The sequence below is a fragment of the Pogona vitticeps genome, chromosome 1, assembly GCF_051106095.1.
Source record: "Pogona vitticeps strain Pit_001003342236 chromosome 1, PviZW2.1, whole genome shotgun sequence".
Lineage (NCBI taxonomy): Eukaryota > Metazoa > Chordata > Lepidosauria > Squamata > Agamidae > Pogona > Pogona vitticeps.
In genome coordinates this window covers 88,458,249-88,471,261 of record NC_135783.1, presented here as the reverse complement: position 1 = coordinate 88,471,261, position 13,013 = coordinate 88,458,249, and the positions used below count along the sequence as shown (strand labels likewise).

The window sequence follows — 13,013 nt, the reverse complement described above, 5'->3', positions numbered from 1 at the left end:
AATTAGAAATATTTAAATAAATCTAAAGAAACATCCTAAATGTTTTACTTATACAAAAACTATCATTTAATATTGCAGGTCTTTGGAAAGCCAGTTCAACTATATTAACCATGGCAAGCCATAGACCAATTATATGAAAAAAGAAATGACAGAACCTTAAAGTTTCTGTGTGTGGTAAAGTCAGAGGTAGATGCGTTTGATCTATAAGAAGCCAGATTCTCTAGCTGGGTTCTGAGGCTTCTGCATCCACAGTGGATCATAGTTCATTCCTGACCTGAGTGAGCTGGTGACAAACAAATCTGATGCCAACCCTGGAGTCTCACCACATGATCAGGCACAATTAAGTCTTCCATTAGAAATGTTATGGATGAGGTATTAATTACATTTCTTGAAAATTGTAATTCTTTAATCAAGCTTGTCTTGATACTGAAAAGTTCAATCACCTCTGTATCAATACTGGACCTTGTGCTGAATCATCGTCATCATTGTCATCACCATCATCATCATCTTAGAACTGTGGAGCTGGAAGGGACCCAATGGATCACTGAGTCCAGTCCCCTTTGTATGTGCAAAAAAAAAGGCACTGAAGTTTGGTTTTACCATGTTTTTAGTGTGTATACATGATGGGATGTGGTGGCATTGCAGGTTAAACCGCAAAGCCTCTGGGCTGCAAGGTCGAAAGATCAACAGTTTGAATCCATGCGACGGAGTGTGCTCCCGTCGCTTGTCCCAGCTCCTGCCAACCTAGCAGTTTGAAAGCATGTAAAAATGCAAGTAGATAAATAGGTACCATCTCGGTCGGAAGGTAAGAGTGTTCCATGTCTAGCCACGCTGGCCATGTGACCATGGTAACTGTCTATGGACAAAAGCTGGCTCTACGGCTTGGAACCAGGGATGAGCACCGCCCCGTAGAGTTGGACACGACTGGACAATTTGTCAAAGGGAACCTTTACCTTTACCTTAGTGTGTATATATCCTGTCAATATATCCTTACTCATTTTCTTTATCCATGAAAATTTTACAGCTATTAAAGCAGTATAAGTACATACTCCCAAAAAGCTATTCTTCTCACTTGGACAATCTACAACAGTAGTTGCTTTTCTATCATAAATGCTGCCTTTTATGATTTAGGCGTCCAATGTTTTATTCTTCCCACAGGCAGCTGCAATCAGTCACAAAGTATTAAATTCCAATCACTCCTAGCTTGACCTAGAAGTGAAAAGAGAGAGGGAGGGCGGGAGGGAGGGAGAGAGGTCCAAACACAGCCGGAAACTGGTTGTCTCTCTTGGGACACAGTTACCGAAATGCTGCGTAATCTTATCAGATTAAATGTCACCTCTGTAATATTGCCATTCATGTCTGGAACAGCACACAATAATTTGCAATGTGATTTGTTCAAAGTATTCTTCTAAAACAATTTATGAGAGGTTTTTTTGATTCTGTAAATACAAGCATAAAAGAACACAGATGAGATGTATTAATGTAATGTGGAAAGGTGACTTTGCAAGGACACATTATTTCTAAAACAGGACACAGAACTGGAACAAACATATTTAGGCATTTTCACCTAGATCAATATTTTGTGTTTCATTTTGATCACAAGAAATCAGCCCAGTCTCCAACAGCATAAACAGAAGATGGTTTTGGAGTAAGATGTCTACTTCAAAAATCCAACCTAAAAATAAGTTGAGTGTGTAGTGTATATTAAGAAATTTAGCCCAACCTCCATGTGCCCCCAAAACTAAATCTTTGAAAATGGTATATAGCAAAATTGATTAAAAAAAGTTATTCCATCTAATTGGTACAAGACTGTAATTGGAACAGATATTTTTTATCTAGTAAAAGTTGGACTTTTCCATTTCATACTAATACGGAATAGGACTTGGAATAGTTTGGTGAAAATGCATACGAATGAATCTAAAACACCGATTTCCCATCCTAAACCTTTTAAAGCATTTTATCTTTCATTTAGCCCATTTTTGCCTGGTCCAGAAGTAGTTCCAGACCTTGCACTTCTCCATTTAAGAACAGCACCTAGGAAATAAGGTGCTTATCTTTACAGAGAGTTAAACATAAATATGAAAGTCTGCATCACTGACCTCCAAGCATAATCCCTGTTGCATAATAAACTGTTTAATGACAATTTAGTGAACAACTTTAGCACTGATTCCTGATTTAATTGAACACTAGCAGCACAGGCAACAACTTCTTATTCTTTTTCTTAAGTATTCTGAGTGGGACATTTGACTGTAAGTTGATGACACAGAAGTTGCTTTTTGTTCCAATAAGGCTTGAAAAACACAAACGAACCAATCAACAATCACATGAGAGGAAATAAACGTAAGAAACACATACACGCACATGCACACACAGCTTTACTTCTTGTCAAGTACAATTTTAGCACCTTGCTTTCCTTCAGGAAATGGGTACTTGAAGATTCTCTCAAACATTGTTACATCTCCTCCTCTTTTTTCTTGTGCTGTTCTGACAAATGAGCAGAGAACATTTCCAAGTATACATGATCAATTGGATTGTAGTTCCATCATCACAGGTGCCAATGGATATCACATGACCCTCTATCAAGGGCCTAAAGTGCAAAATCATCACAATATTGTAGGTTGTGTGACTCTATTGTTTCAGTGTCTTGATCTTGTGCCCAGAAGTTTTTGTTTGCCCGGCCTTTCCTTTGTAGTCCTGGGCAGGGGTAACAGGGTGTTGTGGTTTGTAGTCGTTGTATCCATTTACAAAGACACACTGATAGTAGCGGACAGCAGCTGGAAGGAAAGAAAGGAAATGAACAATAACATAGTAATTTGCAGTTACAGTTGCATTACTTCAGCAGCCATTAGAGCAGTGGTCCCCAACCTTGGGCCTCCAGATGTTCTTGGACTACAACTCCCAGAAGCCTTCACCACCAACTCTGCTGGCCAGGATTTCTGGGAGTTGAAGTCCAAGAACATCTGGAGGCCCAAGGTTGGGGATCACTGCATTAGAGGACATGATGAATCCACCAAGTGTAAACTGCCATTGTCATTTCATTTACATTCTATCTATCTATCTATCTATCTATCTATCTATCTATCTATCTATCTATCTATCTATCTATCTATCTATCTATCTATCTATCTATCTATCTATCTATCTATCTATCTATCTATCTATCTATCTATCTATCCATCTATCTAACTAACTAACTAACTAACTAACTAACTAACTAACTAACTAACTAACTAACTAATTGCAGCCATGGCCAAAAATATTGGCACCCTTGCAGTTCTGTCAGAAAATGCAACCCTTCTCTCAGGAAATTGTTGCAGTTGCAAATGTTTTGAACTCACATATTCATTTCTTTGGTTTGCATTGGAACAACACACACACACACACACAAACACAAACAGAGAAGAAAAGTCAAATCTGATACAATCCCACACAGAAACCGACAAATACACTGGCCAAAATTATTGGCACCCTGTCTAAATTGTAAGAAATAATTCCTTTTCAACCATGTGTTGGTCCTTTAATTTGTATTTAGACATACCTGTTGCAAGTAAAAGGTGTGGCCAATATAGTAATCACACTTGCAACCAGTTAAGATGGAGAAAAGTTGACTCAACCTTTGTGTTGTGTGTGAAACTGAGCATGGAGAAAGGAATGAAGTGTAAAGAGTTGTCTGTGGATTTGTGAGAAAAAATTGTGGAAAAACCTCGACAATCTCAAGGCTACAAGTCAATCTCCAGAGATCTTAATGTTCCTGTGTCCACTGTGTGCAATGTCATCAAGAGGTTTACAGCCCATGGCACTGTAGCTAACCTCCCTGGACATGGATAGAAGAGCAAAATTACTGAAAAATTACAACGAAGGGTTGTTCAAATGGTGGATACAGAACCCAGATTAACTTCCCAACAAATTCAAACTGATCTGCAGACACAGGGTACAACAGTGTCAGCTTGCACTATCCGTCACCATCTGAGTGAAAAGAGATGCTATGGTAGGAGACTGCTGACATAAAGGCATAAAAAAGCCAGACTGGAGTATGCCAAAATTTATGAGACAAAACCACAATCCTTCTGAGAGAACATACTGTGGACAGATGAGACAACAGTTGAGCTTTTTGGTAAAGGACATCATGGCACCATTTACAGAAAAATAAATGAGGCATTCAAAGAAAAGAACACATTCTCTACAGTCAAACATGGTGGAGGTTCAAAGATGTTTTGGGGTTGCTTTGCTGCTTCTGGCACTGGATGCCTTGACTGTATGAACGGTAACATGAAATCTGATGATTATCAAAAAAATGTGGGGTGCAAGGTAGTGGCCAGTGTCAGAAAGCTGTGTCTTTCTGACACTAGAGGTTATAGGTCTTCCAGCAGGACAATGACCCGAAACACACTTCAAAATGCACTCAGAAATGGTTACAAAGCGCTGGAGAGTTCTGAAATGGCCAGCAATGAGTCTGAATCTGAATCCCATAGAAAACCTGTGGAGAGATCTCAAAACAGCAGTTGGGAGAAGTTATCCTTCAAATCTGAAGGCACTGGAGCAGTTTGCAAAATAAGGGTGGTCCAAAATTCCAGTAGAGAGGTGTAAGAAACTCATTCATGGTTACAGGAAGCGATTGATTTCAGTTATTTTTCCCAAAGGGAGTGCTACCAAATATTAAGTTAAGGGTGCCAATAATTTTGGCCAGTGAATTTTTTGGGTTTCTGTGCGGGATTGTATCAGATTTGACTTTTCTTCTCTGTGTTTTTGTGTTGTTCCAATGCAAATCAAAGAAATGAAGATGTGAGTTTCAAAACATTTGCAACTACAACAATTCTGAGAGAAGGGTTGTATTTTCTGACAGAATTGCAAGGCTGCCAGTATTTTTGGCCATGACTCGCTCGCTCGCTCGCTCGCTCGCTCGCTCACTCACTCACTCACTCACTCACTCACTCACCTATCTGTCTGTCTGTCTGTCTGTCTGTCTGTCTGTCTGTCTGTCTGTCTTCCTTCCTTCCTTCCTTCCTTCCTTCCTTCCCTCCCTCCCTCCCTCCCTCCCTCCTTCCTTCCTTCCTTCCTTCCTTCCTTCCTTCCTTCTTTCCTTCCTTCCTTCCTTCCTTCCTTCCTTCCTTCCTTCCTTCCTTCCTTCCTTCCTTCCTTCCTTCCTTCCTTCCTTCCTTCCTTCCTTTCTTTGACTGTTCCCATATCTATAATATTGTGGGATCAACTTTTTGCATCCAAAAGTTCAGACAAATGTTAAGACTCTGTATTGTGTTCATCCAACTCTGCTTTTCTCCGTCTTTTTAAATGACTTGGAAATGACATGAGTTCCTAAGAAATAATTTGTAAGAAATAAATACACCAATGACAAGCTCACATTTCTCTTTTTTATTGGAAATCTCTAGGAAAAAGCCTCACTGTAGTTAACATATGGCTCTGTCATGTTGTCAAACAGAAAATTAAAACATCATCTGCATTTCCAGTTCAGTGGCAAAAGAATATGCAAAATAAAAAAATGAAAATGCTGTTGGACATTGAATCAAACTACAGCTTCTACAAAGGGCTCATTCTTACTGTGTGTTGTATTTGGCTATTCTAGGGTTACTCTGAGTCATATTTTTATTTTTTGTAGCAGATTTGAATGGGTTATCCTGCTGCTGGTACCCACACAAAAGGAGGGTATTTGTTGCTGGATGTACTGGGATGGACTGGGTCATCCTGGTACCACCTGTTCACATACATCTGCAATTGCTCCCTCACTCCAAACACAACTTGTCTTCCCCTTTTGCCTTATTTTCTTTTCCTCATTTCTTTTCCTGTCTTGTTTTACCTTGCTACCATTTTTAAACCTTCACATTTTTGCTTCAATGCTTTTTAATTGTTTTTTTTTTTTACTTTTTACACTTGTGCTATTCTGATATCTGATATTGTGGAAAACATAACCCCTCTGTTACAGCAGCTCCACTGGCTGCCAATCCATTTCCAGGCACAATTCAAAGTGCTGGTTCTGACCGGAGATGGGAGTATTCGTATTCGTATATGAATATCCCCGCACAGGTGGCAACAACAAGGGCTCAGCCCCATGGGGCCGGACAATCCACTCACAGATCCACTGCTGCCGCAGACGCCGCGATTCTTCCAATGACTCTGCAGATCGTGATTTGTGAGACACACTTCAATCTTGCAGCGAGGCTTGTCCTCCCGCCTCCTGCCAAGAGTGGCTAACCGATCGTGACCTGCAAAGCCACTGGAAGAATCATGGTGTCCGTAGCAGCGGTGGATCAGTGAGTCTAGCCCCATGGGACTGGACCCTCATTATCACCACCTGTGCTGGGATAGTGGCATTCGTATACAAACACGAATACCCCCATCCCGAGTTCTGACTTATAAAGCTCTAAACAGTTTGGGTACAAGCTGTTTCCAGGACTGTGTCTCTTTTTATGAGTCAGACCATGTACTAAGATCATCAGGGGATACCCTTCTCTCGGCCCCACCACCTTCACGGTGGGGACCACTGTGGGGACATGAGAAAAGGTATTCTCTGTTGCTGCTCCCAGATTTTGGAACTCTTTTCCGCAGGGGGTCAGGCTGGCCCCATCTTTTTTGTTCTTCTGCAAGCAGACAAAGACCGTTCTCTTCAGGCAAGCTTTCCATTACTGCCTGACTGGCTGGACAGGGGTTTTTAAACAGATTGTTGTGCCATACTGTTTTTAAGGTATTTTTGGTGTTGCTTTTGTTTACTGTTTTTTTTAGTGTTGTATTTGTTTGATCCTTTTTAGCATTTGGATACTTACTGCTTTTAGCTTTAAATATTATCTTTTAATGATATAAGCCACCTTAGGTAAAGGTAAAGGTTCCCCTTGACAATTTTTGCCCAGTCGTGTTCGACTCTAGGGGGGCGGTGCTCATCCCCGTTTCCAAGCCATAGAGCCAGCGTTTTGTCCGAAGACAATCTTCCGTGGTCACGTGGCCAGTGCGACTTAGACACGGAACGCTGTTACCTTTCCACCGAGGTGGTCCCTATTTATCTACTCGCATTTAAATGCTTTCAAACCACTAGGTTGGCAGGAATAAGCCACCTTAGGTCCTTTTTAAAGGAGAAAGGCCAGGCAAAAATATTTTAAGTAAATAAATGAAAATAATGCATGGAGTGGTGGAGACTGGTCAGCTGAAAAATGCCTATATGGAAATATCTTCAAATGACACCCACCGACAAAGTGTGCAGGTCAGAATGCATCAATGCGGTAATAAGGTTCACATGAACAGATGCTATATTGAAGACTGGAGCAAAGTAAAACTAAAATACACCACTATCCAGCATCCAGCAGTGATATTAAAAAACAACCCAAACAAACAATCTAGAAAGCATGTTTTTTTTTTCCTGTCCTGCTTTGACTCTGTTGACACTAGTTTCAGTCTTATGTCATGCGGACACCAATATGCAGCATGATGGTTACAAGGAATGTTGAACAAATTCAGGGTGACTGGACCCACCATTATTTTTGTTACCACTTTGTGTCAGGGTGCAGTTTCATGTGCTGGTTGTATAATGGGCTACACTGCAGACTGCCAGCTATGTGGCTATAAAGGTCTACCTGAAGACGTATATCATTCTCTTTCGTGGACTTTTTGAAGTATGATACGGAATTTTATGGAGCAGAACATTCCTGTTAATTTTCCATAGTTGTGATATGAAAAGTGTCTTATGCCACTTCCATATTGTCCTGGAATGATGGTAGAAACTTGTTTAGACTGGCAGGTATATCTACAAATGGCCTAGCTGTCTGATGCATTTGTATATACTTTTTTGTTTGTTATGCTTTAATTTTCATTAGATCATATTTGAATTTTTATTTTATTTTAAGCAGAGTGTCAAAGCTTTACCATTTGGAATGACAGCTCCCAAAATCCCTGAGACCATACTGGCTGAGAAATTCTGGAAGTTGTTATATTAAAAAAGTAACCTTTGCAAGCAATTTTTTTTAAATGTTAGGTCACAGGAGGTCACCAGTGATGGCTGATTCCATCCCAGGATCTACTCTCCTTCAATTCCCAATTCCAAGAGGATGATGACAGAATCAGTCTAATATGGATCTGGAAACAAGATTATTTAAAGGGTAGAAAAATTTTATAAGCACAACAAAGTAAATGTCTTCCTTAGGAGCAGTTTTCTTAAGACCCTGTTCTTTTATATTTGAAGGTTATTCTGATTTTTAATCATTTACGAAAACGACACCGCTGCACAGATTAAAACAACATCATCCAATGCCTATAATTAGAAATGCACATCTTTTACTAGTAAGCACCGAATCCTTTAAACCTTAATTTAACAACCTGCAATGACAGCAGATAGATGACCTTATACTCAGACTCGTTAACGTGTTCTCTTATATGGCAATCAATACAACTGGTCCATTTTGCTGATCCCCTCCCCCCCAATTAAGTGTCATATCTAGAGATATATTTTACACTTGCATACCTACACCCATGTTCAAACACATACACACAGTTAATTATGGATGCTACGCAAAGATATATTGGTGATTTCCCCTCACATAAAAAAGGAAGCCTGGTTACCAGCTGAGCACAAAGCACATTATCAAAGCAGCCCTGGGCCTCTGCTAAATCAACTAAATGCTTGATCTTTTATGGGAATTCTTTTTTTTTCTTGCATAAATCTTTGATGTTGATCTTCATATTTGATGCCGCAAGCCATCTGCAGGTGCCTACCAAAGAGTAGTAAAATAACTGCCACCTGTGATTCTTGTTTTGAATAAATGCTGTTATTGTTGATAATTAGAGATATCTCAATACACAAACAAATATACAGTAGTTCCATCATGAGCAAAATATCTACTGAGTTATGCTTTGAGCGTCAGTAACAGGTCATGAGACAGACCTCTCTCATTAAAGCCAAGCAGTTTGGCAGCTGGGGCAGTGCAGAGGTGGTTTCAGAAGGAGAATGTATGAGAAAACGCATCACAACTGATATGTATGAAGTGCCCATGTGGAGACTGCATAAAAATTATTGGTTTGATTACATCATCTACGAGTGAAATAACCAATCTTAGTAGTGGTGGTGATGAAATCTTGTAATGGCAGAAACAACTCTCTGGGCCCTTCTCCTCAGGCAATGAAGTCGTTAGACTGAGCAGCAGGAACATCTAAGTCTACTATTATCCCTTCCTTGAGCTCTTCAGATTTTGGAAGAGGCTATTGCAGAATGAAGAAAAAAACAGGAACAGAAGAGAAGTCTTGGGAATGGAAACCACTGGGAAAAAGCAGGTGTAGAAACGCAGTCACCATCACACTTAAATAGAGAAGGAAAACAAGCAAACCCTGGACTATTACCCAGGAAAGATAAGTTGAAGATTCAGGATTTGATCAATTAATGAGACATAAGATTAAACTATAGAGGGATAGTTTAAAAAGACTAGGGACCATGAGTGTCAAAATATTATTTATAGATTAACTTTTAGAAGAATTTTGGATAGCTTCTGATGTACAAAGTAACTGAAATCTTATTGCTGGAGCTCCATGAGTGCAAGATCGACTCAACCTTTTATCATATCAGGAAAAAAACAAAAAAATGGGGTGGGCAGAGGGGAGGGGAGACGAAAACATTGTGACATCTTGAAGACCAGCTGCTATAGTGTTTTTTAAAATTTATTTAATTTTATTTATTTAAAATATTTTTACTCTGTCTTTCTCCTTAAAAGGACCCAGGGCAGTTTTTAATGTGAGCTTTCATAGAGAAGTCCACTTCTTCAAATACGTGGAGTAAAGCAGTGGTTCTTAACCTTGGGTTACTCAGGTGTTTTTGAACTGCAACGCCCAGAAACCCCAACCAGCACAGCTGGTGGTGAAGGCTTCTGGGAGTTGCAGACCAAAAACACCTGAGTAACCCAAGGTTAAGAACTACTGGAGTAAAGTACAGAGTTCACAAGTAAAACATTCATGCCGGCTTTAAGAGTCAGTGGTGTACGGTTGTATCTCACCTGTGCAGTAACTTATAGCGTAAGTTTGGTGTTCAGTTCTTTTCAAGTTTGGTTTTGTAAATAGTCTCACAAGAAACAAACAAAGAAAAAAAGAAAACAAGGCCAGAGGGGGAAATGGGGAGAAGGTGTGTTGTAGTGCTGTAAAGACCAACTGTGAGCAGTAGCATGATTAAAAGAGACTGCGGAGGAACAATGTGTGTTGGTAGAGAGAATATGAACAGTTTTTACCTTTGAGACTTTTACCACTAATCAAAAGTTTCTGATTCCAGTCTCTGGGCTCTCTGGCTCCCCAGGGACCCCTTTTGTTTTGGGAAAGGCTTTGGGGGGCCTGGCAAGGGAGAGGAGATCTTAAAGTCCAAAAGATATTACCACCAGGCCTAGATTCCTCAAAACCAGGTCCAGGAGTTCACCCAGACATCCAGAGCAGGTTTAGAATAAGGACAAAGGGGCTGAATGGAGGATAAGGAATCTACTATGCTGCCAGACAACTTCCTGTCAGCTGAACTGCATGACTAGATTTTACCCTTACTATATTTACAGTTTTCTTCAACAGGTGGTAATTGATTATGTTTTTTTATTTTAAAATTGACTCTTAATTGCACACAAAAAAACCCAATGTAAGTTATAATTTATATGCAAAACAGCTAGAATCCAAGCTGTAACTAGACAGCCATTGTGATGCATTATCCAGTAACACCCTGAGAACAATAAGGCTTAGAGTATGGGTGCTGAAATGTGTGTAAAATCCCTAAACAAAATTAAAATACAGCTTCTGCAGGAAAGGGTACATTAACTAGAGTCTAGTTAATGTACCCTTTCCTGCAGATGCTGTATTTTAATTTTGTTTTGGGCTTTTACACACATTTCAGCACCCATACTCTAAGCCTTATTATTCTCGGGGGTTTTTTTAAAGCCTTCTACCTCCAAGGAATAATTGCCATATTTTAAAATGATAAGGAGATGCCAACACACATGTGGCAAAAAAAAAGAAAGAAAGAAAAGAAAAAAGAAAGGTAAACAATGTTGCACTCATTCCACTCACTCATTAAATACATCATTTCTTGCTAAAGTGCCAACTTTGCTAGATATAGAAAAAAATATCCATCTTGATAAGACACTTCCAAAACGTGCAATGAAAGAAACCTAGGATATACACACTCATTCTCTCCCACATACATCTCTAATAGAAACTGATGGCTTGTAATTGAAGTGCAGTATCATATGACATTGTGCTGGGAGGTATTTTGCCTAGCTTTTGCTCATGGATGGCTGGCTAATGCTGCAGAAGCTGCCAGCTCCCCACCCTCACAGAATGAGGTTAATCAGAGTGTGATTGTGTAAGGCTTTCCATGTTCCCTGGATGAAAGGCAAGTGGCATGTGGCACTTCTGTAGGGGTTTAGCAGGGAAACAGGGACTTCCTTTTGTGTCATTCACACAAAGATCCTGTTCAGTGGACATACAAATGGCTCACTAATAGCTGATAGCACACTGCAGCATGAGCATGTAGACTAGGCTTCAAAAGATACAAAAAGTAATTCATTACTTATAAGAATACAAATACCCCCATACAGGTGGACAAAACGAGGGTACAGCCCCTGGGGCCAGACTGTACACTCACCTTCCGCTGTTGCTGCAGGCGCCGTGCTCCCTTCCTGTCGATCTGGAGCTTGTGGTCTGTGAGCCACTCCTGGCAGGAGGATGAGCCTCGCTGCCAGGTCAAAGAGTGGCTCGCAGACTGTGATCTCTGGATCGGTTGGAAGGGAGTGCAGAGTGTGCGACAACAGCAGAAGGTGAGTGGATGGTCCAGCCCCAGGGGGCTAAACCTTCGTTATGACTACCTGTGCAGGAGTATTTGTATTTGTATACGAATACCCCTATTTCTATTAATTACCCATAAAGAAAGTGTTGAAATACTTCCCCTTCCCTTTTTTTAACATCTGACTGACTTAATAGTTCACCACATGAATTATCATAAAGAGAAACTTTCCTGACGAACATAATTCTCCTCTCACTGGCACAAGCAACCCACTAGGCCAACACAATACTGAACACATGAACAGAACCAGAATTACCGTATTTTGCTGTGTATAAGATGCTACTTTTCCCTAAAATCATTGCACTAAAGATTGAGGGGCGTCTTTTACACGGAAGTAAGCTGAGATAGCTGGGGAGAGAACAAAATGACACATGCATTGCCTCTTTAAACAGGCTTCCTTCAGTCGTGAAGCTTAGCTTCCCACAGTCAGGAGACTTAGTTTCCTCCAATCACAAACCTTATGGAACTGACATCAGCTGATGCTGAACAAACCAATTGGTACACACCTCCTTGGAGGTGGAGCCTGTAGGCTCAGATTCAACAGGAACTCAAAATGTCAATCGTTTTGAGCCCAGCGGCTGAATCCTCAAAGCTAAGTTTTCTTAATTTGGGGGTTAGAAAAGTGTGTGTGTGGGGGGGGTTACATCTTATGAACAGGTGCATGTTATGAATGGAAAAACATGGTATATGGCCATCCACACTGCCAGATTTTGAATATGTAAAAATCCTAACAAGGATATGGCAACACATATGGAAAACAAAACAGTGGCCTGCAGACTGGAAACACTCAATATACAATTCAGTTCCCAAGAAAGGAGATGCCAAGAAATGCAATAACTGTAGGACCATTATTGTAATTTCTCATGCAAATAAAATGATGTTTGAGGAGTTGCAACAAAGGCTTATACCTTATATGGAACAAGAAATGCCTGGTGTTCAAACTGGATTTCAAAAAGGAAGAACTCACTCAAAGTGATATGGCAAATATCCATTGGCTACCAGAGTACACGAAAGTTTTTTAGAAGGTCAGTTTATGCTCTATAGACTATAGCAAAGCCTTCGACTGTGTGGATCATGAAAAACTATGGCTTGTTCTGAAAGTAATGGGTGTGCCTCTACACTTTATCATCCTGATGCACAACTTGTGTTGTAGACAAGAAGCAACCATTAGGACAGAATACAGAGAGACAGACGTTTCCTATAGGCAAGGTGTATTTTA

At 40.2% G+C, this 13,013-nt stretch overlaps 1 protein-coding gene across 1 annotated transcript in view; it reads right to left on the bottom strand.

The window, feature by feature from the left end:
- Positions 1-2,358: 2,358 nt before the first annotated feature.
- Positions 2,359-13,013, bottom strand: part of LOC144587133 (triadin-like) — a 39,464-nt gene continuing 28,809 nt past the window's right edge. The window contains exon 11 of the mRNA XM_078386628.1: positions 2,359-2,774. Within this exon, the coding sequence (XP_078242754.1) occupies positions 2,629-2,774 (146 nt within the window). The 3' untranslated portion in view covers positions 2,359-2,628. The remainder of the gene's footprint in view (positions 2,775-13,013) is intronic.